Source organism: Solea solea, chromosome 17, assembly GCF_958295425.1.
Source record: "Solea solea chromosome 17, fSolSol10.1, whole genome shotgun sequence".
Taxonomy (NCBI): domain Eukaryota; kingdom Metazoa; phylum Chordata; class Actinopteri; order Pleuronectiformes; family Soleidae; genus Solea; species Solea solea.
Window position 1 is genome coordinate 7,430,320 of NC_081150.1, and position 27,918 is coordinate 7,458,237.

Genomic DNA, 27,918 nt, shown 5'->3' on the forward strand with positions numbered 1-27,918 from the left:
GCAATTGTCCGATAAAAAAATCGCTGGATCCTATATCTGATCCAGTGATTTTGACCCATGCAGTATCAGACTGATACTGAGTATGTATCAGCTCATAGTTAACTAGTGGACAGGTAAACAAAGTGTAAAGAAGCCAAAAAAAATGATAGATAATAGTTAGTAAATCATCAGCTAATGATTAATTAACCAATAATCAGTTAACAATTTAGTAAATATTACTTAGTGTTACTTTTTGCTTTATACAGTATAATATCGGCTTAAAATGTTTCAGTATCTTCTTCTCCTTGCGTGATCTCTGTGAGGAGGTGAGGAAACATGCTCTCGTCATAAATCAGAGACTGAAGCCTTCAGTTTGAATAAATCCTGCAGAGTGGAAGCATTTGGTGGCAGCACTTGAGAATCAGGCGGACATACGCAGAAGCAGCAGCAGCAGCAGAGACCTGTTATTACAGCCGGTGACGCTGAGGAGCTGCACACAACAAGCTTCTCCTCCTCCTCCTGCTTCCCTCCACAGTCTAACCTGGATTCGCATCCACAAGAACTGCATTCATACTGCAAGTGGAGCCGTGCATCCTCCAGGCTCAGCGACCCTGCACGGAGAGTGGAAGGTAAAGGCAGCGTTATTGTAGCCATACGTGTACATGCATTGACTTTCATTGTTACCACGTACATTTCGCCGTGGGTGGATTTTTTAAGGGGTGCATTTGTAGTTTATTGTGAGACGACGATGAGCTCAGGTATACACGGTAATCCTGTGCAGTCAGATTGGACATACCTATTTTAACACCGCAGCGTGAATTTGTTTACATGCAGTCTGAAATGCTGGGCACATTGTGCTGTCAGGTGGTGAGGCTGCAAGAGCAATACTGTGTCTGGGTGTGATTTTTGTGGGGTGTTTACGTACGAGGAATACAGGCAGAAAAGTGGCTTATCTCAGATTCAGGAGATATGAAAGTGCATCCTGTGCATCCTTTTAATACCAAGTGAAGAATGAACAAAGAACAATAAATGCATCACACAGCTGATTATTTAAAATTAAAAATCTGATTTCACTGTGCTGGTAGGTCATGTATATACCTGGTATATTTATATGTTGTCCTGGATTAAGAGAGATGCAGCTGTGCTTAATGTAAAAAACATGTAACATTCATGGAGACAGAGGAGAGACAACCTGGTACTATTCATAGATGAAGTCTGGAGGGGTGCTAAGGATTGCTGTGTCAGATTCCCACTCAATTTGTCTGTCACTCTCCCGGAGTGTGTGTGTGTGCATTTCTTTTCTGTTTATGCAAAATGAGGAGAAGAAGAGGCTGAGATGAAAAGGAATTTCACTCAGTTTATTCAAATAAGAGCAACTACAGCATGGAAGCAACAAGCGATCGTGTTTCCTTTGGTTTTCACAGGCTCTGTGAAGTTCTCCACCCTGTGTTTCATTCTCTGTCCACCTGTCTGCCGAACTGTTGTCCACAGCTCAGTGAAGCTCATTTGCGTTTGTCTTCATTCATGTCCACTCACTGCAGGCATTGAGACAAGACAGAGATGCTGATGTCTGGGATGCTCCTTCGCCTCCTCCTGGCCGGGAGCTGTCTCTGTGTCGGTGGAAACCCTGTCCACCTCTTGGACTTAAATGTCACGCAGGACAGCGACTGTGATGGAGACTGTGAGAGACGCTTGGTGGAGACTGGCAGGTCAACACACACCATAGGTGTGGATGTAAAGTCTAAACCCTCGGATACAGAACATGTAACTGGCCTGATATTGAATGTAGATGCAGGAGGAGGGGCTGGTCCTGAGGGGATAGCTCCGGTGCTGCAGGAAGAAAATGGGGACAGCCTTGATGGACGATCTGGGCCAAGTAAAGCTGGTGGAGAGGCATGGAGCCAAAACAACAGAGGAAAGAAGGTCAGGAGCTCACCTGATATTAGAGATGATGACAGACAGCCAGAGTCAGTTCTTTCAGAGGAGTCAGAGAGTAGTGAGGACAGCAGGTCTCTTACTGATGAGCATAATTCACCTCCTACAGATGGAGCAAAGCAGTTGGACACAAAAGACATGAGTACTTCAAGATTGAATCTGGATGGGATTCAGGTCTCTGCTGCATCACCAGGACCAGCACAGCTGGAGACTTCATCCAGCCAACAGGACAACCAAGGCAGGGAGGAAAGGACAAGATTCCCTGGTGGAGATGCTTTTCCAGAACCTCCATCGACTTCTCCACACATCCAGAGACAAAGTCCCCTCCCTGCTGCAGTCTTTGTCTCCTCTCAGACCTCCACACCTTTGACAATTTGGGGCCATGATGGAGCTACAATCTCCTCACTCCCTGAGCCCTTGTTACCTGAATTTGGACCAGATCTGATGCCCAGAGATGAAGGACTAGAAAGTTTGTGGACTGAGGCAGCAAGACCTGATGGAGGTAAATCATAAACACTTTATAATGTATAAATAATAACTATAAAAATGGATATGTGCGTTTATTGAGGTAAAATCCTCTCTGAGCTAATATGCTGCAGTCACTGTCACCCTAAAGGAATTCCTTCCACCACAAGCCATTTTACGGCTGGTTGAATTTTGCAGGGTTTCTCGAGGCTTCATTAAAAAGCGTGTTGGAAATGAACGGTAACGACACATTTAGTGGCACCCGCTTTTCCACGCTCCACTTTGAACCCCAGCTGGGACCTGTGGCAGTCTAATTACCTTCTATTCCTGACTCCAGTCTGGAATAGAAAAGAAAAGAAAAGGACGAGCTCAACTGCCAGCAAGCGCTTGTGGCAGGACATGTTTTTCATGTCTTTCTCTCTCGGATTCCTCTTCTTTTTGGAAGGAAGCTTCATCGAACACACAATCCCAGTACGAATAGCAGGAACACAGATACTGTGGGAATATATTCCTACCGTGCAGACTAGAAACAGGCAGGCTATTATTCAGTGAGGCAGAAAAGGGAAATGGATTAAAGTAGACTGTCTGAGCCAATATGTATTCCTGCTGTTTGCACAGGGATTGAGTGTTTGATGACGCTTCCTTTCAAAAGAAGAGGAATCAGAGGGGGGAAAAAAAAATAAAAATTCTCACCCAGCATTATGTAAAACGATTGCAGTCCTGATAAGCACTTAAGAAATGCCTTAGACTGAAGGAATTGCCTGAGAGATGCAGGAAGTGTTTCAGCTTCAACGAGCCCCTGTGTGGTTTCGTCTCATCTAACGAGAACCGCTTTTGCAATCCTCCCTTCAGTGTGTGTCTTATGCTGTGTTCACATTACCAGACCCAAGTGACTCATGCCATTTTATTCAGTCGATGTGGCTCACATCTGATTTGTTTCAGGGCTGTGTGGACACAGATATCAGATTGTCCATTCAAATTTTTAGATCAGATTTGTGTCACTTTAGTATTTGGTCCTATATCAGATAGATCAGCTGATATGTGGCCATGCGACGTGGACGATAACGGCCATAGGCTCTACGAGACTTTTGCCTAAACTTGCACTTGCACTTGCCTTAACTAAAAATGCACTGAGATGCGACGTCGTCAACCGGCACTGGAGAAGCGGCTATAACTTCTCGAGGTAGACCAATTAATTGGCATTGACCGATTATTATATACAGTATTTATTGGCCAACTATTACAAATTTTTGTTTTGTATTTCATATTTAGTTTATACATTATTTCCTATTGAAAATACTGCACTACAGTGTAGACATAAAGTGTAGATTAGAGTTCAAGTATTGTTCAATAACTTGTCACTGAAGTTGAGCAATTTTTATCAGATGGAGGAATCAGCTGTAAAAAACCCATATTGGTCGACCTCTAATAGCTTCTGTTAGTTAATCTCCTGCTACGATAGCGAGTGATCTGCAACAGCGTTTTCTGTCTGCTCTAAGAGAGTTTAATGGGGAAACAGCATGAGAGGAGGTAGCTGTCTCAAAATGCTGCATTCTGTCAAATTACTAAAAAAAAAGAAAGAAAAAAAGCTGTACCTGTAAATTGGATACATTTGCAGCTGCAAAAGAAAACCTATGCATTTTCCATTATTGTTGTCAGCACTGTTGGATGTGAGGAAACTGCAAGATCTACAGCTTGGCATTATTCATATGGCCCAGTTTACTAAAATCCATGTGAAGTGGCTGCACTCTTTCATCGACTTCAACCAGGAAGTCCACACAATTCTGTCTTTTTAACATTAATTGGTCACCGTATAATATCATGACCTTCATTCTGCCTCTGTGTTTGTGGCAACATTAATTACAGTGGACACAGTGGACCCACTGTCTCAGGATGAAGCCACAGAGGGCACCATGTCATCAGAGGCGCTTCCTCTCATCTTTGAGCCGTTTGAAGATGTAACACCAGAGGGGGCAGCATCAGCAGCAGGGGTCACACCGGCACCTGGCAGCACTCTGTCTCCTGCTGCCATGGCGACCGGAGGGATGCTTCTGTCAGAGGTGGACCTGGCCCAGCTGGTCACAGTGGACACGGACAATGATGGTCCCTCGCATGCTCTGCCCCTGCTGATGCCAGACTGGATGTCACCTTGGCAGACATCGGGCGCCGAGCTTCAGGAGCCAATCAGCTCTTCGGTTCCGTCTGTTTCACAGCGGCGAGCTGGAACAGAGCCGGAGGATCATTCTGAGAGAGGTGAGACAGATGATGAGGCTGAACCAGAACAAACTTGTGAGGCTCAAAACCAACACAATGCTCTGTGAAATCATCATTCAGTTTCCTACATATTAGTGCTGAACAATCACAATTTTGATTTTGAGTATCTCATGTGGCAATGATCCATCTTTTTTTAAATATACAACACAAATATATTAAACTAAAGCGTGACTGTTAAATCCCTGTTAAATAAATACCCACATCTTTTAGCACTACTACCTTTTACATCTACTCCAAACCATAGAGGTTATAGCTTCTGTATACTAACACTGTAGAGACATGAGAACACAAATTTTAAGTCCAGGAATTGGAATGGTGCTGTGCTGTGGGTCATGACATGAACTGGCACCAATAGCTACACAAACCTACAAATTAAAACCTGCTTTAATGGAAACAATACATATAGATATCTGCAGCATTGAAAATTCAAAGTGGACACAGTTTTTGGGCTCATCGCTGCACACTCTGCAGAGACGCTGCATGGCAGTACAACACACAACACTTACTTGTACATGAGTGAAGTATCAATTATGTGTCCTTACCCACAGATACATGTCACACTGAACTAGGCCACAGGATTATCTGACTCTGGAACTTATTCTTTTAACTATAGTATGCACCTCAGAGATTGAACATGAACATTGGACAGGTTCATCTCTTTAATTCATTTAAAAGCCCTTATTATCAGTCCTGTGTCTGAATTGTGTTCAACTTTTTACACATTGTGAAATGTTCTATTGTGCTCTCCTTGTGATTTCGGGACATGCAGTTGCTGTGAGGACACCGAACCTTAAAGAAAACCTGCCCACCGCTGGCCCCTCCCTTTCATCCTTCATCCACCATACTATGACAACGGTTGCCATGGTAACCCATCAGCCTGTGCACAAATCTAGATCAGGGTTAGAGGAGATGGAGTCTGAGGGTAAGGCAAGTTTTATTACCTCGGGGAATACATTTTAAACTGCTACTTTAAAATGTATTTTATTAAAGGTTATAAATGTGCTTGTTTGTTCTTGGCTGTTGAGCAAATCATCTCGTTTCCCTCACAGAGGAGCACGATGAGGACGACGAGGACGAGAACTCCGAGGAGTCGGTGGAAGACGACAGTGAAGAGGACCTGACAGATTCACCGCAGACGTCTTCAACGCAGCCACCGTACAGCCTCATCCCTCCTCCTCCCGTCTGGGTTCAACGCAACCAGGGGCTGAGTATGTGATCATGATTTCTAAATCATCTGATGAATCGGCCTTGAACTTGTATTGTAGCAGCCTACGGATCCCACAAATACAGAGATATTGACATTAGAATCATTTACAAGAGCATTTGTTGAGGTTGCCCTGATAAACTGGAGGCTTTTTTATGTCTTACAGTGCGAAGCTGGGTTGAGCTGATTAGAGAAAAGGTAAGACTGCCCCCTTCTGTCCTTGAAAAGACACCACACGTTCTCTTCGTGGCATCTGAAAAAAGCTGGTGATATTCTCCATTTCTCATACTATTAACATACTCATTCCTCTGGGATTCGTCTGGGCTTAATTGTTGAACAAATATAATCGAGCCACATGAGTGAGCCACACTCTGATGTTGCTGATATGTTCTTTTATCAACATAAACATGAGAACTGTGACTACTTTTGAGATAATTCCACATGAACCATCCTGCTGCTACAAGTTAGTGTTACTGAGAAAGTGTAATACGTTAATAATTGCATTTTACTACACTATCATCACCTGTTACTTGGTAACAAAAGTAATAATTACTCTTGTAAATACAATCAAAAGGTGATGTACAATGGGTAACTTTGGAACTGAATCCACTTAATTGAAACAAACTGCAGAACCACAGCAGAGGTGGTTTCTCCCAACTTGTACTGCATATCCCTTCTGACAGGGTACTAAAGGAAAAAAAAGGAAATTGCAATCTAGGAATTCAGTAAATGAGCATTACTTTGCGTAGTAATTGTAATATTAATGTTTTATAAATTGTCGTTAATGGGTAAAGTAATACCATTACAGTAACACTGCTAATCAAAGGAGCATTAATATGTGGCTGAAGATATTTCATAACCTTAACCCTTGTTTGGGTGAACATTGCTAAATGTTACACTCACCAGCTTTGACAAGATTTGCGTCATAAAGATTAGAAATAGCCTGAGGACACAGATAGTGTGGAAAAGTCTGGAGATATTAAGAGAAAAAATACTAATACTATTCTTGATAATTGTTGACAATGACAACTAAAAGCTCAACTTTAATTGTCTTTCTTTAGCGAATTAATATCTTATAGGCTCTAATAGTTGAGGTATAAAAGAGATTAAATGGATTTAACTGGTATGTTTACCACTCTGCTCCACTTTGACCCGTGTCTCTACTGTCGACAGGCGGGTTACGTGTCCGGGATGTTGGCCCCTGTGGGCATCGGCATCACCGGGGCCCTCCTCATCGTCGGCGCCCTCTACAGCATCAGGATGATTCACCGCAAAAGGAGGAACAGCTTTAAACATCAGAGGAGGAAGGTCAGACAGCCAGAGGTCAATAGAGTTTTTGAATTCATCACCTATTTCTGTGTTTCACTCGTCAGTTGATGAGCACTCCTTGCATGAATCTGGTTTCTTTTGTCAACTTATTGTGCCTCGAATGCATAAAGTTAAGCATTATGGTGATTTCCCTCCTTCTCCTCAGCAACCTCGAGAGCACAGCACCACTGGTCATGACCAGGCCATGCTGCTGGCCGACAGCTCTGAAGATGAATTCTGATGAGACTGTTTCAGGCTGTTTTTTTTCCCCGTTGGTGACCACTGCCTGATGCTCCTGTGATGGGGCTTGGTGAATATCACCATCGCTATGACTACCACATCTCCGAATCACCCTGGGCTGTTTGGCTATGACTCATCTGATCCACATAGTGTGACTGAGGATAGTGCACAATTTGCACAGACTGCACAATGGTCAGCTTTGGTACTCGCACCCCCACCCTCCTAAAAGTACCAACGTGAGCACTTTTTTTCTTTTTAAATGTTGTCAGGTGATGTTGACTCTGATGGCTGAACAGGGCTGATGTGCGGCACTTTGACATTAAAACAACAGCAACGCCGATAATGCTGCTCGTATAATACACAAATGCATTAGCAGGGTATTTACTGAATTAAAGTGTTGCTGGTAAACAGATGTTTTTGTGCAGCGGACGTTTTCTGTCATGTACTGAAGGGCTGTTGCGGAGTTACATAACAACCATGTAAATATATGTACTTTATATGTAGCTGACTTGGCATCAGTCATGTTAGTGTAAATACAATTTCAAATTCTCGCATAGCACTTTGGGGGAAAGGGAAAAGAAAATTCTCGGTTTTTGGAAGCCATTTTGTTTGTGCAAAACCTGGACGTAGCAGAAGAAGCCATTTCATTTCATTTGCGTCTGATTTGCAAGCGTAATTTAGCATAAAGCTAGCTGGCCTGGCTCTGTCCATACGAGCAGAAACCTGCCAAACTGCACCTTCAAAGCTGAATAATGAACATAATGTGTGGTGTGAACAAAAAAGAAAACATAAAAATAACAATTCATGATTTCACAGGGATTAAATACTGATCTATCTCTTGACCGGGAGCAATAACTTTCTAAGATTCCCACTGATTATCGCTAAACAAATGGTTTACTATGTGGTGCTAAAGGGCAGATTCTGTTGTAGACAAACAGAACCAGGCTTGTCATTTCCCCCTCTAGATTGTGTGTTAGGATTAGGTGAATAAGCAGAGTATCTCGTGTTATAAGTGTTAGCTTAAAAATGTCTCATCGTTATGAACGTTACAGTTCACTTGTCATTTGTCTTTATGCAAGGTGAGGGGATGAACGTTTCTCAAAATGTGGAAACAACTGCTTAAAAGCAAGATTTCATTTTCATGTTTACTTGGTTATTAGTTCATAAAGGTATCAGTGAGAAAAACACACGGAATACCATCATCCTTAAAGTATGTAGCATCAAACTAATTTCCATGTAAGTGTAACTGATTTTAATTTGTTTGCAACCATATCTTCTTTTCGACACACGTGACGTCACTTTGTTTCAAAATTTGCCGGAAAAGTAAAGACATTGGACACACTGAGGCAAAAGTTAATGTTTTCCTACAAGTCAAAGAGTTTTGTTTTGTAACCAGCTCGGTTTGTGTGCATTTGGTCTGGACATTTCTGCTCAGTGTCACATTTCTAGGATGGGTTCTAGTCAGATGAGGTTTCACATCTTTACTTTTTGGGAAGAAAATCAGAAGCATTTAGTAGTAAACCTCTCTGTAATTCAGAAAAGTTGTAGGGAATATCTGTACATCTTGTCCTTTGTTAAAACTAAACGTTTTCTGTAACTTCATGAGCCATGTGATTATGCTAAATGTTTAACTGCTTGTTTATATGCAATAATACCAATTTAGGACGTGTGATGTAAAATAGTGACTCCTTGTTGCTATGTACAGTAGATATGAAACGTGTAATTAGAAAATACACTAATACTTCAGAAGTCAGGTTCCAACTACTGTATGTCTTATACTACGTGTTATACTCTTGTGTAAAGGATTTCCGCTGAAAAGAAAATGAACAGACAACTCAGATTACAGCATTAAAAAAATCAAATAATTTATTTCTGTGTTCTTTTTCCACATTAAATAAAAGCTATTGGACATTTCCCGATCCAAATCAAGAGGGGACAGGGGAAGGAGGAACAGGGGGAAACAGATTTGACATGCAAAAAAACCTTTTGCTCTCCCCTTTGCACACTTTATGGATGGCGGTGGAGGCGGAGCTGGGCGCCTGGAAAATACTGCGGGTAGCCCCGTGTGGTTGGCTCGCTGGTCTAAGGGACTATAGCATTTTGTTGTGCACTACCACTTCCAATAGGATTGTTAATTGTCTGACCATCAAACAGGTTTCTGGGGTAATTCATAGTGTAAATGCAGAATGGCAGGTTGCTTGGGTGAGGACAGAGGTGGCATTGACATTGTTAGAACAAGCAACCTGGACAGAATAGTGAATGTTCAGAACAGGGGGAAGAAAAAAAAAATCAGCCACTAAGGTCTGTGAACACCCACTAGCATGGTCAGAGACTCCAAATGCAGAGGAGTCGTTACGAGACCGTCAGGTAAACCTATGCAACACCACAAGCCATAGCTACAAATGTGATAGTGGTGATGGAGCCCCGTGATGATAAAACAGAGCCCTTTGTTTCATTGTGGCAGGCTGTAATGCCCATATATCTACTGGAACTACCAGTGTTTCACAGGAATAAAAGAAAAAAGACATGACACCCATTTCCTTCGACATCTAAAACACCTCCTCATGCTGACAGCAGAATTACTCAAGAGTCTGAGGGAGATAATTGAAATTGGTGTGGGACGAGCAGCAAATATAACCACTGTCATTCTGGGTCGAGGTCATTTTCGTATGCTCATCGTTCTAGTTACAACTCCGAATGGGCCAAGTAGCACAGAAATCAAAAATAAATCTGATAAATCAACCCAAAATCACCCTCTTTCCCAACAGGTGATTCACCAAAAAGAAAAAAGAAAAAAGCTCTCAATACAATGAATAGAACACTCTTAAACAAATCTGAAAACAGACAGACAAATCTGATCCATTGTTCCAAATGCACATACAAACTTACATACACGGGCTGTTATGTGCGTGGCACGTCTGTAAAAATCTACTCTCCCTTTCAGCCTTGGGCTCATTGGGTGAGATCCATCGGGTGGATATAAACCCAAAACATGAACAAGGTGTTGTAGTGTCATCAAAAGAGATTCATCCATCTGCTCTTACACAGTTTAAACAGCTAGGACAGGACATTTCTGTTTGTTCTGTAGTTAATATTTGTAGCAGACTGCACTGAAATCTGAGTCGTGTTGCTTGGCAGCATCTTTTGAGTGCTTTTCTACTCATAATCTGATAGGCAGGATAAAAGTACACAGATGTCCAATTGCATAACTTCAAATCTTAACTTCTAAACAAAAACTGCATTTTACAACCTGTGATGCAGATTGCTTTCCAATTTGACTTTGAAATAATATCAATAAAACAATCTAGGGTGACTTAAGAGTTTAATCTCCCCTTAACTACGGACTACACAGGCTCCTGCCCAGCAGCGAGTGCAAACTCAAACCCTGGAAAGAAGGAAAAGTGAGCTTTTGTTCCTTTCTGTTACAAACAAGTGTCCTCATTAGAGAGGGGGGGGGAGAAATACAGCACCATAAAGGCTCTGCTTTTCCTGTGCGGGGCCCTCTGAAAGTAGAGAAATTAAAATCTGTCAGAGCAGATCCACCCCGTTGTCAAAATAACAGAACACATTTATACATACACATACACACCGCAGCAATTTCCACAGAAGTGCATCTGACCTTTGTTCATTTTACTTTCAAGAAAAACACAGAAGCATCTGAAGCAAACGTTCTTTGCCAGAATTAGTGTGGATTGAAACATCAAGGTGCATCTATGACATGTTCCACGCTTGAGATCTTAAAACGTAGGCGAGGTTGGATGTGCATCAAAGGGCACCTGGGAAGTGCACAGTGGATTCAGCCGCTCACAGCAGCGTTAAGATTAAACAAGTCTATAGACGCATATCTAAATAAACTGAAAGCGAACAAAAAGAATAAAATATAATCTGCTAAGAATACTTGTCTATTTTCCGTTTTTTTTGTTTTTAATCAAGAGATAAACACACACACACACGGCATACTCAAAACAGGAATCCAGCATACGTAACACTTTGCCTCTGGTCAGGTGCTGAGGACGGACCAGAGGCGGGCCGAGGCTGCGGGGCTTTGCCTGTTATCAGACAGATTAACGCAGCTGTGGCCGAGAGTTCTGATGGATTGAGTGGCACTTGCAATGAGGAGAAACTGAAATCATATAAAGGAAGTAAACTGAGATGGCTTGAAAATTTTGACTGCACTATGATTGGCAAGAAATGTCCTCAAAAGCCGTATTTTTCTCCGGTTTGGGAATTTTGCACTGGCTGGCAGTGTGTTTAAGGAAAACAAATCCTAATCTGCAAAATAGGAAAGAAGAAAATAAACCAATGTTCTGTCGCAGTTTTGATGAAAGATTTAGAGAAGGAAAATAAAACAAAAAATAGGTGGTGGATCCACCTGTTGGGCAAAAGGTTGAGGTGCAAATGGAGTGATTTGTTTTCGATCAGCTGCTCGGCACCAACATGCTTACAACAAACACAGGAAGGGGTCGGAGGGTCGGCTTCAGACTGGATTAATCAGCACACACTTGCCACGCTTTAGTCCCACACTCACAGTAAAATAAATGCATGCATTTCTTTACAGGCGTTCAGTCCTGGAGGCTGAGGCAGGTAATGGGGACAGGATGGGAAACAAGGACACACAACTGTACGCACCTTTCCAACCAAGCACGTGCTCACGCAGTCACACGAAAACATTCTCAAACTCACAGTGAGATCACTCATACCACACACACATATGCACACAAAAATAGGCCAAACACTCCCCCCCCCCCCCCCCCCCCCCAAAGAAAAAAAGAAGAGAAGATACAAACACGCAGTCATACTATAGCTTGTTCCATCCCCATCCAACTTACAAGGTTAAAAAAGAAACACAAAAATAAACTCCACAAATATTTTCTTCCCGGTCTGTTTTTACCGCCCCCGCTTCCTTGTTTCACCTGGTGGTGTTGTCGTAAAGTTTGCGCTCTGTGTTCTGTAGAAGGGTTTGGTGTGGCGCTGAGTCCTCTTGGGTTCGGACACACGTCCTCACCTGAGCTGCCTCACAACCAGTCCATGTGGCATTCGAGCATGACAGCCCAAAGGTCATCTAGTCACCCAGTCAAGGTCATCCCAGAGACCACCCTCATTTGCCCCTTCCTCGTCACAGAAAGTATCAAGGGGCCCTTCATGAAAACATCAGGTGGGGATTTTCTTCCTTTCCGTTTCTTCTAAAACAACAATTGTTCAGAAGTCAAGGACAACAAGAGGGTGTGTTTTCATGTCTATGCATACCTATGTGCATACTCCTCGTGGTTGTGCACAGGTGTGTGTCTGCGTGTGTACTGTGTGTGTGTGTTTGTGTTTACTCGAGTGAAATGACCAGGGCAGAGCTGAGGCTGTCAAGCTGATCGTGAAAGGAGGGAACAGCACCCACTGTCCTGTCCTCCCCCATCCCCCTCTTCTTTGCTTTTTAGCGGAGCCACAGTTTGAGCCGCAGCGCGTCCACTCCGTTCAGGTAGTATCTGAACAGCCGCTTGTCCCTGACAAAACCCAAGTTCTCGTACAGCTTCAGGGCTGATTTGTTGGTGATCTCAGTCTCCAATACAACCTGGGGACACACAGATAGTGGTGTCAGACATGTTGTTAGGGAGCAGAGTGATGTGTGAGATTCACAGCTTCTTTCCTGAACTGTTGTGAAATGCATATTCTTCTCTTTTTATGGACATTAATATTACTTGAATGCATTTTAGAATACTCAAAGCAAGCAGATTTTCTTTAATGCTGACTGACCTCTTTGTCGCAGTTTGGTGGCTTGGTTGTTGATAAATAGCGCTAGTGTGTATTCTAGCTGCTCAGTAAACGAAGAGGTCTCATGTTCTATACTATGCGTGTTTAAAAAAAGAATAAAATAAAACACTCTTCGTGTTTAAGCTGCGGTAAATAATACATTAACTTATTGTGTCCTCAATAAAACTCAGGAGGACAGAAACTTTGACAAACGGCTGGGACTATATATAAAACAATAACTGCTAATAAAAACTATGAATGTAACGGTTAAATATTGACTAAAATTGCTAATAGTTAATAATCAGTAGAGACAAGAAAATATATTATGATGCAAATTAAATCAACTGTGATTGAATAGGCGATATATTAGTGAACTCTAGTCAAAGACATGCTGTTATCACATATTAATGCAGTTGGAAGAAAGATAAATTAGCGAGCCTTTTCTGCTTTTGTTGATTTCAGGGAGACGTCGGGTTTCTGGGCTTTTAGAAGCAAATAATTTGTAAACCAGTGGTGGATGGGAAGATCCGTTATTCAATTGACAGTTACTGTGATTAACTGTGAGAAAGGGATGTTCAGTAACACTGGAGTTGGACTAGCACAAACCTGAGATAACAACAAAGCCCCAAAACACTTCAACTACACATTTCCTATGTTGTCATTGTTTCTTCTTTTCCTGTGCATTTGGTCTCGTAAACTCAAGACAATCGTAGTCTCTTGCATACATTAACACTGTAACACTGCTGGTGCACATCTAAGGGAAGCATGCCAAAGCTAGTGCCTGATTGCATGAACACAATCAGTAGGTTTATTTTTAGGCTTCAATAAACATGTTAATTGTACTCTGGCTGTATTTAAATATGGATTGGTAAAAAAAGAGAAAAAGATATGTAAACTGAGCTAAGAGGAATTGGTATACGAGACTTACTTCATCACAGTCTCCCTCCACCATGGCGTAGATGGCCTTCTTCACAAGGTTAGTGCCTGGAATAGAGGAGTCAGTTTTAGGTAAAAAAAAATAAAATAATGCAAAGCAAAACAATGTCACATCATTCCAAAGAGCAGTGTGACACCTCAACACAGTGTATATACAATCTATTTAATATCAAGATGATTTACTTTAAATTAATTGCCTAAATAAATGTAAAATAAATAAAGATGGATTTCTTATTCTGCTTTAACCCGACACTCTTGATATAAATGTGGCAACTTAACTTAAACGTTTCAGCTTGACATTGTACACACACATGTACATCAAATGTTGCCCTCAACTCATGAAACACCCATCTCTCTCCTGTGTAAACTGACCAAGTCTGCAGATGTGACTTGAAACAGCAGTAGTAATCTGGTCCGACTCTTCACCAAGCTTCTGAGTTCGTTTCGAGCACCTGGATGTACTTTAGTGAATGTCATCATAATATGACGAGCTGTGTTTAAATCTGCTGTGGTAAACGATCTGCAGCGTAATTTGCAAAGCAGCTTTGAGGACCGCGTCAGACATACACATCTGTTCTTTTTTTTGGTACTAGCCATGAAGAAGCTGTTCAACTCTTGGACATCACATCTCATCTCATAGCCCTAGTCTATACCATGAGTGAGACTTACCGATGCTTTTCCTTCTGTGTTTTGAATCCACAGCCAGCATGGCGATGTAGCCACGACGGAACATCTTCTTGTGCATGTCAAGCTTACATACGATGGCTCCGACACACTCCTGCTCCACCATGGCCTGTAACACACATTGTGTTTTTCAGAACAACATCCTGACTCCCGATACCAGTGTCAGTACTCTGGAATGATAGTCGTTTAGTAAGAGTTGAATTTCCAATAAGCTGCGACTGAGGTGTATGAGTGTAGCACTCTGCTTCCCCTCTCTGCAGACATACTGGGCATGCCAACTCCTTTTTAGCATTAAAGCCAGTGAGAATGAAAAAAGCCATGGCTGCCAAAACAGGTGCCATTGAAGACTGTCCACGATTTAACTGCAAAAAAAACCTAAGAAGTGAGTGCAGTCCATGGATACTACAAACCCCATCTGTAAAAGACGTTAAAAAGCTGTACAGTAGAGCTGAAACAATTAATCGATTAATAAATTAAATCACCAACTATTTTGATTATCGATTAATCGGTTTGACGAACACCAATCAACATTTTTTAAAGGTTTTCTGATATTTTATGGACCAAACGATTCATTGATTAATCGAGAAAATAATGGACAGATTAATCGATTATGATAATAATCGTTAGTTGCAGCTCTACTATACAGACCAAAGAAGCGGGACATGTTCACAGAGACAGGTGAGGGAATGTGAGACAACAGAATGAATAAAGAATATCTTAAGTTGCAAATGCAATGTTCAACTCTGGTAACCGTTGCTTTCCCGTAACTTGAGAGCTGCTAAAAATCTGATCCATCTTTAACAGATATAAGTGGTTAATTGACACTCAGTGTTTAAAATGTAGTAGTTTACTCCACTGTTTCCTGAAAATACTAAGTACTAAATATTAAGTATAGTTTGTGGTTTGTATAATAATGTATACCAAATTTACATTGTGATTATGTGACAAACCTACGACATTGACTGCGAGTAGGTTTGGACATTAGACTAACAGGTCTGAGTTCAACATTTTCTAATTTTATCAATTTAGATTGAAAAATTACTACAAATTATAACTATTTCTCCTCTGTGTTCTCAGATATTATTAATACATATATTTGCTGTGAATTAGTTTCTGTGCTGTGTTTGAGAAACGTGTATGTTTCATTGAGACAATCGATCATGACAACACATAGCTGCTGACTGCCTAGCAACTCTTATTCTGCAATTCCTGTCAAGCTAGCAGTCCTGCTTGTTGACTGGCCCAACCTCTGACCTTCATGTCATGGCACTTCCTCATGTGTCATGTGTCAGGGTACAAGACAAATTCAAAGTAGGAAGTTAACAACCTTGCGGCTCAGAGTTTAAACACAGTGAGGACAGTGTTTTTCACAGCAGAAACTCCTAAGTGGACACTGCAGGTAAAAGAGGCAATGTTTATCTCCAACACCTGTCACGACTAAAATGGAAAAGCGGGGGTTATAGAGGACTGTGTGCACTTCGTTCCTCTACACATATCTGGACAAAAGACCCTGACAAGAGACAAAGACTGTTACATCAGCTCTACTCCATTTGACACATTAAATCAGACTAAGAGCACAAACGTGTCAAGGCTTTTTGGCAGAAATGTGGTTTGTTTACTTTGTCATATTGACTTATAGAAAACCAGGCCACTGTGCGGCCAGTGGACACGCATGCATGTATGTGTGTATGTGTGTTTAAGCTCAAGTTATTTATTAGACTCCATGTTTGACTGAGGACCCACTGACAGGTGAAGAAACCTTGAGGCACGTGGACACACCCAGCTCCACTAATTCTCCACAGCTGCAGGTAAACAAGAGTTCATGGCAAATGGAGACGAGTGATCAGAAGAACCGATATTGTTCACAATCATACTCACCAGAAAACAGAGCTGCGGCCAGTTGTGGATGAAGTACCTGTACGTATAAATTGAATAAGGTTCAGACAAGTCCTTGGTGATCAGTCTCATAATCCACGGCATTTGCAGCTCAGACTCGTAGCGGACATATCGAATGCCGTGACTCTCCTCTTCCGCTCGGACGGGACAACTGTTCAGGTCGAGTCGGGCCAACTCCGCGGTTGGAAGCTGCTCCTGGTCCTGGTGCTGCTGCTCCGGGTCGGCGATGCCGTCCTCTTCGCCGGGGCCAGCATAGACCGACGGCTGGTCACTCAGCGGTCTCGGCGGCTCCGTGTGGTCAAACTCGTCTTTCCCTTCGTCTTCGTGAGACGCCTCGGTTCGCGTGAAACCCGGTATCCCGTTCACACTATTGTTAACCAGGGGAGAGTGACTGCCGTTTTTGGAGAAGGGGCTGTGGCCTTCGTGTTGGCAATGCTCACTGTTACTTCTAACGGCCGGAGCCCCTTCGCTGCTGCCGCTGCTGTCACAGTTATCTATGGACGGTCTCGGATTGTCAGGTCGGTTTCCCGGACGTTGGTGACTGTTAACGTCCTCTGAGGGGCTGACCAAGCCGTTTAGCTGCTGTTGCTCTCGGGCTTGCATTTTTAGGTGCAGTGCCGCCGGGCTAGCTCGGGCTAGCATGTTTTTCTGCTTCTTATTTAACGACCCTTTCACTTCGTTTACCGGCTGCAACGTCTTCCCGGTGCCGGCGGGTACACAGTCCTCCCCGTAGAAGGCCGGTTTTCCGTCTCCCCCCGCCGGCTCCGCTATCCCAGCTCCGGGGAAAGGAGGAATTTCAGCCGGGGATGCAGGCAGAGCGTTACTAGGCCCAGGCGGCACTGTGGCCATCCCACCGCATTAAGGTGGAGATTCGCGCTTGGAAAACGTCAAACACAATCTCATCCACAAGGTGAAGTTATATACAAAACATATACAAGTCACGTTACCGAATTTTGCACTAAACCGAGGACTTAGGAGGCGATAGTGTGTCCCGCTGGCGTCGGAGTCACTGCTTTCTCCTCGGTTTCCCTGCTGCCGCAAAGTGCTGTCGCAGCAAACGCCATTGCAAGAACAGAGTGAATCGTTTTACGACAGTGGTGTAACGCTTGACAGATGACGGATTTTTTTCAACACATGGGTCTAACTGTCTTTTATTTTGAAATAAAGTCTTGTGATAAGTTTTAATTCAAGAATAAGATACACGTGGTCGAAAGACGACATTAAGTACAATTAAAATAATATCTCTATACATGTGATGTAGCTTTATAGGGCCTACATAATCGATATGTGACCTGAATGACCCACGGAGAAAATGTCAATTTGTGCATTTCCCGGAAAACGCAGAATCCTCCCGTGTCATTGACTTTGATCTGTTCTCTCTATTAAGTTCCTTTAAATAAAATGCAAAAGAGAATGATCGACTAAATAACGACTAATAATAATACTACTACTAATAATAAAAATAATGATGATGATGATAATTTCATTTATCATCATTATAAAATAAATCTGATACACTCCAGTTGGGAAAGCTGACTCAACATCCCCAGTAATTCGGATACTGCTAAAATCCAAGGTCTATGTGGTTGTTCATTTTCGTACCAGCAGAGGGCGACAATTAAAAGGATTTGTTTTACCAGACAGACAACCAATTTTCTCCCACTCATACCGTAGTTTCTCCACTAGATGTCTCCAGTAGATAAGTTTCCTTTCCTCATGAGCGTACTGCTCTCCAAAAAAGGAAGTATACGTTTTTGGGCTATTTATAAAATCCTACCTACTCCAATCTGCTTTTCTCTAGAATTCACAGATGGACGTTTTTCATTTTATCTCTCCACAGACTGATGTTTCACTGGTGTTCCTCAGGTAGTAAACCAAGTTTATCAGGTAATCTTCAGACACCCTTGTCCAGCTGACCTGACCCGGAGTGATCAGTTTTTAACCTGTGTCATGAATACAAGGAAAATGCTTGTCTGTCCTCCCATTTGCCTTAACTGGTAGCTTCTCTTTAAATGGAAAGAATGAATGTGCAGTTTATATATTTGGATTATTTTAAATGTACTTTAATGTTTAATACTGAATGCATTATGAATAATGTACACCAAAGTATAAGATCATTGGACTTAACCATAGAGACAGAATTAATTTAACTTTAGGTTTATTTTGCAAGAGGCAGGAACTGTTGTTCATTCTAGGTGGCAGTGTTGCTCTGTCATGTCGTCAAACAGGTTCATGCAGCTGATCACTATTTGAAAAAGTCATGATGTGAACTTTCAAGTCCAAGGAAATGCCTTGTTTCCTAAACATGGGACAGAGAAAACATATTTATCAAGTAGATAGATAGATAAATAGATAGATAGATAGATAGATAGATAGATAGATTGATTGATTCTCTTTTATGATGATTTCTCTTTTATGTGCTATAGGACAACCTTTTTGAGTCTATAGGAGTGTCTTATTTTGATTTTAAATATATTGTACCAAGAAGGAGACAGTGAGATAGACAGAAAGAGAGAGATGGCTCTTTGAAAGCTAAGCCTTGGGGCTGAGAACTCTCTGAAGAGCAGGAATCAGGCATGCACAATCAGTTCCCCTCTTCAAATCTCCTTTACAGGCCTATCTACTTGAACAGCCTTCTCTTAATTACTTTCTCTATCACTTAGCAAGCTTTGCCTGGGACTAGGAGCAGCCGTGGTCGTGCCAGAGACACTTGGCTGCATGGTTTGGACCCATACTCCTATATCTTCTTTCACACAAACCTGTACCTTTTTCTCTCATCAGCCTCTCATCATCCCTTTTTTTTCTCCTCCTCTCTTTCCTTTCATTCTGCACTGTTCCTCTCTGTGCATGCACGGCTCTCCCCAGCCTGTCTCTGTAGCCGTTTCCAAATATCTCCAGGGCGTCAGTTGCGTCATGTGATCGGTGTGCTTGTGATTACAGCAGTTGGCATCCATGCACATCTATATATATCATATATATACGAGGAGCAACCCTGAATACTATAAAAATGACAGCACGTAAAAAGAAATAATAGGTCAGTGTAGTGGAGAGAAGTGGTGAGTGACAGTATGTCCAGCACAAACCAGGCTGATACTGACATGTATATACATTTAATTTGTCCATTTTAGTGGCTGAGGCCACGCTTTCAATATCCATTTTAACCACCTTTTTCATTTCCTTCTCCTGCCTGTATGTCAGATTGCTCCCTTCACTCTCCTCCTTCTCAATCCTTCTTCGTCATCTTTTTTTTCCTTTTTTCTTTCGTCTGGCGTCTGGTCCTCTAGAGCTGCATTTAATTAGTTTCTGTTTGGTTAATTAGGGGCTAAAGTTAGGGGGTCAGAGCGGCACAAAAGCGGGTCAGGCTGGACGGATGCAGGTGCTCTAGAGTGGTTGCCAGATTCCACTGTTCAGATTAAGATGGCTGCAAATTGTCTGGAGAGAGAGAGAGGGAGCGAGGGCAGTAAATGACATGGGAGGAGGTTTCTTCCACATGGCCCATGCTAGCATCATTGTTGTTATTATTTGACATACATATATTTTCAATTCCTTGCATTTTTTCCAAGAGAAACCAGCTCATATTCACTTGTCCCCATCTTCCTCACTGGCACACACCGCACAGAGCTGATGGTGTGTCCAAGTGATGTCTTTGCCAGTCAGTTTCCCTGCTGCCATACAAGGTGCTGTGTTGTATGTTCTCATTCACTCCCAGCACTCAGGCCCCCTTTGTCATCGTCAAGTGACTGCTTTCTTTACCCCTTTCTCTTGTTTTTGTTCTGCGGCTGAATATGGCACATCAAATGGTCACTAACTTGAAGTCTGATAAGCAAACGTCAGTTACTCGCCGTCCTCATTACACATGTTTTTAAACATGTCATACATGACAATATGGGAAGCAGGCAACATATGTAGCTTTGATTAGAGAACACCAGAAAAGGATGGGGAAAAAGACCTGTTTGACCTTTTCTTCTTCCCTGTGGAGATGAAGTGGGATCAGATAGAGAGGAGAGAGGAGAGGAGAGGAGAGAGGAGAGAGGAGAGAGGAGAGAGGAGAGGAGAGGAGAGAGGGCATCTCTGGCATGGCTGGAGCTCCCTCAGTGCCTGACGGTCCTGGGGCCCTTTAGACAGGCGCCAGCCCAGCAGGGAAGCAGAGACAATCACGCAGCACCAGATTCAACGCACCGAGATGGAGGGATGGAGGGAGATGAGAAACAGAGGGGAGGATTGAGGGGGAGTGGGTGGTTGGACAAAGAGCACTGCTGAGAAAGGTGGAGGACGTGGCAAGGAGAGGAGTACATAGGCCCAGGTAGAGATGGAAAGAGCTGCTGAGTGAAAAAGAGTTGAAAAGAGTTGGACGAAGACGAAGAAAACAACGGTGCAGATCAATAGGAGTTGAGAGGAGTGGAAGTATAAGGAAGAAAAAAACAAGCTAGAGACAGATAACGCATATTTTCTCTGTAACAGTCTTTATCAGCCGCCCAGATCGTGGCGTATGAACAGTGATCCAAGTCAACCATCTGCTGAGGCTAGATAAGCCTGGGAGAGCTGGGTATTGAGCTGTCACTCAGGGAGGTGTGCAGGAAAAAGAAACAGAGGGGAGAGAGGGACAGAAGAGAAATAAAGACAGAACAGGAGAGGGAGAGAGAAATCAACAGGGAGGGAGGGCTGTGAGGAAGGTAGGAAACTGTGTCTTGTTACAGAAAGACTTAGCGTCAAATAGACCAGTCCAGTCCCGTCCTGTCTCATCCTTCAGCGATAATGAGAACGACAATAAAACAAGGCTTTTTTATTTGTATTCATTTCTGTCAGTGCATATCTGTACGGACCCACACATCCATTCACGGCATTGCTGCTAATCGTGCAAATGATGGTGATGAGGCTGTTTGTTCTTTTCTGTCACTGACACTAACACACACACACACACACACACACACACACACATACAGTTTATATTTTCTATAAAGTTCACAACTCCAACAAGTTTTTCCCCAGTGATGACACCTCTTCTGTTGGGGATCGTCCCCGGAGAGGAGGATGAGTACCTTATTTGATTAAGCGTGTGTTTAGGTGATTAAGTTAAATCCCACTTAAACTTACCACTTAAACCACTCACTGCATAACTATAAGTGACATTTTTCTAATGCATATTGGCTGTTTTGTGTCACCACCACCCATTCATCCATTTTTGAGTTTTAAAGGTATACATTCAGTACCATCTCTACAAGGTTTATAGTGTGATACTGTGGTAGCACGGGGGCATGAATTAAGGCCCGGGAGGGGGGTCAGACCCAGGAGTGGGGGTTAGGAGGGATTAGCCGAGGCCAGTTGGATCATTTTACAGCCGAAGGACCCCCCCACCCTCCTCACCCTCTGCAGTCTCTTGGACAATGAGGATTAAACTCCTCTTGTTCTTCAACTCTGAAAAACGGCAGGATGACAAAGACTATTCCTCCTGGGTCCTCTGGCTGTGGCTCGGAGCTGAGCTGAGTCGAGGGAGGAAGGGAGGCGAGGGAAGGAGGGAAGGAGAGAGGGAGGCAGGAGGAGGCAGGGGGTCCATCATAAAATTAATCCCTTCACAGTTTCCTCTGGGTGCAAAGTGAGATATGAGGCAGACATGTCTAATGAAACGCTACAGTCATCTAAGGGCACGGCGATAAAAGCATATATTAAACTAATGGAGCTCGTCATTAGTGCCTCTATTAAGCGGATCGAGAGGGCTGTGCTCGTCTTTGGTGATCAGCACTGGAGATTTAAACAAAACTCCACCGTAAAAAAAAAAGTCTGGTTGCAATATATACAGTATAAGCTCACATACCCACAATCCTCGGGGAGGAAACTGCTGCAAGACAGTTTCTGTTTGTAGTTTTTCGTTTAAGGAAACGTTAGGTATTGGAGAACTATATTGGCTATACTCTGCCCATTATATTTTGTTTAATCCATAGTAAATAAAAAAAGGTCACATTTTTGTGTTCAGTGTTTATAGAAAGAAAAATGTTTTATTTGTGAGGTTTAGAAGTCTAGTTAAGCAAAGGATTTGCCATGTAACTCCACATTTTCAATACAGGCATAGGTTTTAATCTTAATTCTTAGTTTCAACAAGGCAATGAATATGCATATTGACAATTAAAAAAACAACTTTTATTTATATTCCTGAAACTTGCAGGGGTCGTGAGGCTGATTCATCCTCGGACAAAGCGAAGTACTTGCTGTTCTTCCTTGTTTCCAGTCTTTCTTCGAAGCTTAGCTCACCGTCTATCCCTTTAAATTTACATTGTGTGGGCCAGCTGCAATATATGTATCTTGAACACAGTGAATAAAAAGTATCAGAGGCTTAGTAAATTGAAAAATAAATCATGTGTAAAAGCCCAGTGTTGAGCAGTGTGTGATCGTAGCCCGAGGCGTGGTGATTAAGAGTGTATGGGGCAAAGTGTCCGCTAAGGATGTAACAGTAAGCTCAGTATGTGGCAGAGTGTCAGGCTTATTGAAGAGGATTTTGTTGCCCTCAGTGTTTACAATTACAATATGACAGCTACTGTTGCTTGTATGGGGACAGTTTTGATGGTGTAATGCAGAGGAACAAATCTACAGGTCAATATGTGAGCCGAGAGGGACAATAAAAGACAAAACAAAGAGAGGTCCACTGTTTTTTAAATTTTTTTATGTGAGTATGAGGGAGTCAATATGGCCACGTGAAAAGAGGAATAAAAAAAAAATAGAGCCGAAGAAGATGGTGAGCTGCACAACAGAACCAGGGGGAATTAGAGGAGAAAGGAGAGGAGGGGCCTTTCATTCAAAAAGCCCTTTTACTTATAGAAGGGGAAAAAAAAGAGCAAAAGAGAAGCTTTCTTCTCACCTCCTAGACGCAGTGTCAAACCCAATCAGTGTCTGGTCTGCCAGTGCTGCTCGTCTCCTAGGCACCAGCCCACAATGGAGGCGAGCCTCGGTCGCCACACCTCTCACTTCCAATCTGCATCCTCCAGGACAGGCCTGAGAGCAGGGGGCCGCGGGCAGGGACAACAATGCACCTCAAATGGTCAAATTCTCACAGAAAATCCCTCTGCTACGAGAATTGGATTATAGTTAGTAGAAGTAAAAAAAAAAAAAAAAACTTTAGCTTTAGATCAGTTCATTCTGATTTGGATAGTTAATATCAGATGTTATTGTTGAAGAGCCGGCGTAAGCACGGCTTACGACAAATGTGTGAGTCGCAGCATTGTTCTTAAAGATTTTCAACACATGTGGGAAGAATGGGGACTTAGTGTCAGGGTGCAAACGTAAAGCCAAACACAAATATGGTTAAACTGCTTGATGATTACAACAAACCCGCAATCCCTGAGCTGCAGACTCCCTGTGCTAACAAACGTGAGCAACAAGGCTTGATCCTCGGAAAACCTCGCCACTCACAAAAAAGAAAATGTCTGTCTTAAACAGACACCCCCTCCCAAATCGCATTGTTGAGCAAATCCTGTATTAAAAGGAAAGAGTTACTCTGCATTTATACTCTTGAAGACTTTAGTTAAGCCAGTGCCTCTGCCACTTTGCAGCGTGGGCTTCATCATGGCCGAGTAAATCCGTGTCTCAATGGCGATTGGCTAGGCCGAAAGGGCCATCTTTTTCACACGCTTCCTCGCTCGCCACCCCCTCCCTCTCCGCAGTGTTTACCCGTCACCAAACAATGGCTGGTTACTGGCAATTAAACAGCATTTTCCAAGGAATCCGTGGCACTGGTCTAATGGCATTACTGTTGGATGATTCAATCCCTGAATAGTCAACAGGATTTTGCCTCTCACCAGGAAAATACTGCTTCATCGAATTACCCGTATTACATAGATTTACCCAAAGCTTATGATTCAGGGTTCACAGATTACTGCTCTTCTAAAGATGGTGAGAGAAAAGAATGATGGGCCAGGAGAGCGATGACTCCAATGCCTCGGAGCCGACCGCTGCCGCACTGTCACGCTCTTTTTCCAAAGGGACAAAGCAGAACGGAAACTTTGCAGATTTAGAGATGAACACACCTGAATGCTAAGACTTCTTTTCTACGACTGTACTTTATTTGGCTGACTTGAAATTAAAGATGACGCGACATTTTTGCATTACAATATCTAAAAAAGGGTCCAAATATTTCACTGTTAATGACATAATCTGCTTTACCTTCCTCGCCAGAACTGGCAACAACGTGTTCAGCGTACACACACTGGACTCTACTACATTCTCTCCTGCAACTCACCTGTATATTAAGCCTCTTTCACACTCACGTTAACGGGTATTTTTAAACCCAGGTGAAACTGTTACAGAAAAGAAAAATTCTAATTCTAATTGCCAGTGTTTTTTCTGCCACGTGATGTTTTACCGGCATGTTCCTCCGGCACAGTGTGTCAGAAAAGAAGAAAACGCTACCACTACCAAAGCCCTCAGTGATTTCGTTACTGTGGTTACTATATTACATCCTTTACATCGGTCTCTCTTCAAATCAGTTGTTAAGATGAACCAGTTGATGAAATAAATGATGTTTAGCACTATTCCAATCAGGAACCCAAGGCAGAGCCATTAGACATGACTGTGAATGACTATTGTTTAAATCTGGATTAAACTGATCTTCTGGCCATTGGTAATATGGTATTACTTATCACTATCTGTGTGATTTACGGTTACCCACAATGTGAAGCACATAGCAAAATGTCAGATTGAGAAATGAAATAAATATTCAGTACCACAAGTGAGCCAGTGTGTTTGCTTTTGCACTTTACCGTGCGTACTTGTCTCTAACTCTAATCTAATCTATTCATTGCCGTTTACATTGTGCTGCTGCATTTACAACTCTCCCCAGACAACGATCCCCATGATTCCACGCTGCTTCACAACGTCATCGAATGAGGTCTTGTGATTATTGTTTTAATTGGGAGACCCATAGCAGCAGAAATGACATACTGTGCATTTAAATGTTGGATATTCAAGTTTACTTTACAACATTTACCACTGTATGCACACACACCACACACACATGCACACACAAGCGTACAGGAGCCAACCAGCACATTGTACCCTTTGACCTTCCGTGGGTCGAGTCGGGCTGGGCAGCTCAGGGAACCAGGAGGACCAGCCAAGTCCATTATCTCACAATGAAGGGCTAATTACTGGGCCTGCAAGCCTCAAATCACACAGCAGCAGACTGTCTGTCTCTGTCCTCTGCTCACCCAACATCTTAATTGCTCTTTTATTCTCTCTCTGTTTTTACTGTGCTTCTCTCCCCAACTTGCTCCTTCTCTCACGTCACCCATTTCCTCACATAAAAGCGAGATGCTAATTGCCTGCTATGGAAATATTGGGCCTGTGATTAGCCAGGCAGAAGGTTTTGGCTGGCCTGTGCTTTTCTGTTTCTGTACGAGGGGAGTGTTGAGCCAGCATGTCGGGGCGTTAAAAATGGGAAACTGCGGTCGCTGGCGGTGAAAGAAAATGTGTTTTTTTTCCTGACAGACGCATGCGAGGCAGAGTTCAAAGTGTGAGCACTCATTGTGCTCCGGTGACAGTCTGTCAGAGTGCTGTGTTTGCAAAAATGTTAATAGAAAATCCTCTTGAACAAAATTAGAGGAGCATTTATTCAGTTACTTGCAGTTTGAGTTAGTACAGCACTGACTTATTTCTTTGGAGACTAATTATTGTCCCCTTTTAGGCCTTGATATCCTAACAAACAGAGATTCAGCTTGAATGACACAGTAAAATATTATTATGATATTACGGCTGTCTAGTTATGTTACTTTCATGGCAAATTATAATGTGAATATTTACAATAAATGTGTCCTAGATTCCGCAGGTTACTGTTGCTGCTACTGTTGTTGACAGAACTGACACTGTAGCTTCAAAGTTACCCCATAGATTAGTGTAATTTGTATTTTCCTGTATAAATACTTAATATGGATTCCTATAATAGACCATCAAAACTGTCCATATACAAGACCTAATAGACCCACCTATAGTAATTCTGCAACGACGCACAAAAAATATGGCATTATATTGTGAAGTCTCAAAGTTAAAACCTATGTGAAATGATAATAATGTCATTTATTATGACATTATTACTATCAAAGCTTGTGAAATCCTTAAAATAATTTACAATCTATAAAATAAAAAGGAGCAAGTTTACACACATGTAGTTGTTTTAATTGACTCCAGATGAATATACATAGACTCATGTGAATGAGGGCCAGTGGAGGAATGTGCTGCATCTATTCCTCGTCTTCTTCTCTGAAGAATTGATGAAGAATTATTGATGAAGAATATATATGTATATATATATATATATATATATATATATATACAGTATATATATATATACATATATATATTCTTCATCAATAATCAATTTTTTTATTCTATTACCACGTCTCCTTGATAACCTTTATCTCTTTTAATAGACATCACATGTGAGCCATTTTAATAACTTTGATTCAGCCACCTGCCATTTTGACCTCAACTTTGTCCCAGTAACCAACCAAAGCTTTGTGGATACTGAAACACTCTTTCAGCAGTTTCTTAGCGCTTTGTTTAAGTTTCTGAAAAAAAAAAAGAACGAGGGAAGAGAGAAGAGAGAGAAAAAGAGCGAGAGCGAGAGCTGGAAGCCAATGGTGGGAGCAGTGGAGAGTTGGAGCAGAGCGGTGATTGGTGATGGTAGTGGGGAAGTTTGAGGGCCAAGACGGGTGCAGGCCGGCTGTTCAAAGGCTGGCTTTTTGCATTGTTGGTCAGTTGGGGATTAAGGTCTTCTGTGCAGCAGAATAGCCCCTCTAATTAAAAAGGATAAGAAGGCAGAGAAATAGCGAGAGGCATGGGAGGAAGCAAAGAGAGAGGGAGAGGGGAGAGCAAATTTGCAGAGAAAAGAAAGAAAAGAAAAACTGTTTTCAGTGTCACTCTAGTAGCCGGGCCTGTCGATTCAGTCTGGATTAACTTTACACTCCTCCTCCCAGTTTCTCTCTGTCAGTGCCTCTCTGTCATTCTCTCTGTCTTGCAATTTCCGAATTAATTCTCCTCAAAGTTAAACAATGTGTTCAAAGCATTCAGATAGACTCCAAGAAAGTAACGTCAATCATATTTTAAATCTTCCACTAAAAATACTGATGTGTTGCCACTTTAAACTATATGAAGCGCCTCAGGCATTTTTTTATTTCACTTTTTAAACCAAGAAATTCTATAATTGTTTGCAGGTTTGTGTAGACTGTGTGTGTGTGTGTGTGTGTGTGTGTGTGTGTGTGTGTGTGTGTGTG

At 42.3% G+C, this 27,918-nt stretch overlaps 2 protein-coding genes across 3 annotated transcripts; one reads left to right on the forward strand and one right to left on the reverse strand.

The window, feature by feature from the left end:
• Positions 1-358: 358 nt before the first annotated feature.
• LOC131443597 (uncharacterized) lies at positions 359-9,274 on the forward strand. Of its 2 annotated transcripts, none has more exons than XM_058613348.1 (8): positions 359-608; positions 1,521-2,416; positions 4,246-4,632; positions 5,423-5,575; positions 5,703-5,861; positions 6,024-6,055; positions 7,031-7,180; positions 7,332-9,274. In XM_058613348.1, the coding sequence occupies exons 2-8, from the start codon at positions 1,540-1,542 to the stop codon at positions 7,404-7,406; spliced, it is 1,833 nt and encodes a 610-aa protein (XP_058469331.1). In that variant the 5' UTR covers positions 359-608; positions 1,521-1,539; the 3' UTR covers positions 7,407-9,274. The 2 variants fall into 2 exon arrangements, with proteins under 2 accessions (XP_058469331.1, XP_058469332.1); XM_058613349.1 differs by having other exon boundaries at positions 7,031-7,165.
• naa30 (N-alpha-acetyltransferase 30, NatC catalytic subunit) lies at positions 9,254-17,935 on the reverse strand. Its single transcript, XM_058613350.1, has 4 exons — positions 16,646-17,935; positions 14,753-14,876; positions 14,076-14,131; positions 9,254-12,968 (listed from the first exon to the last, which is right to left on the reverse strand). Exons 1-4 carry the CDS (start codon positions 17,510-17,512, stop codon positions 12,831-12,833), a joined length of 1,185 nt encoding a protein of 394 aa, XP_058469333.1. The 5' UTR covers positions 17,513-17,935; the 3' UTR covers positions 9,254-12,830.
• Positions 17,936-27,918: the final 9,983 nt, after the last annotated feature.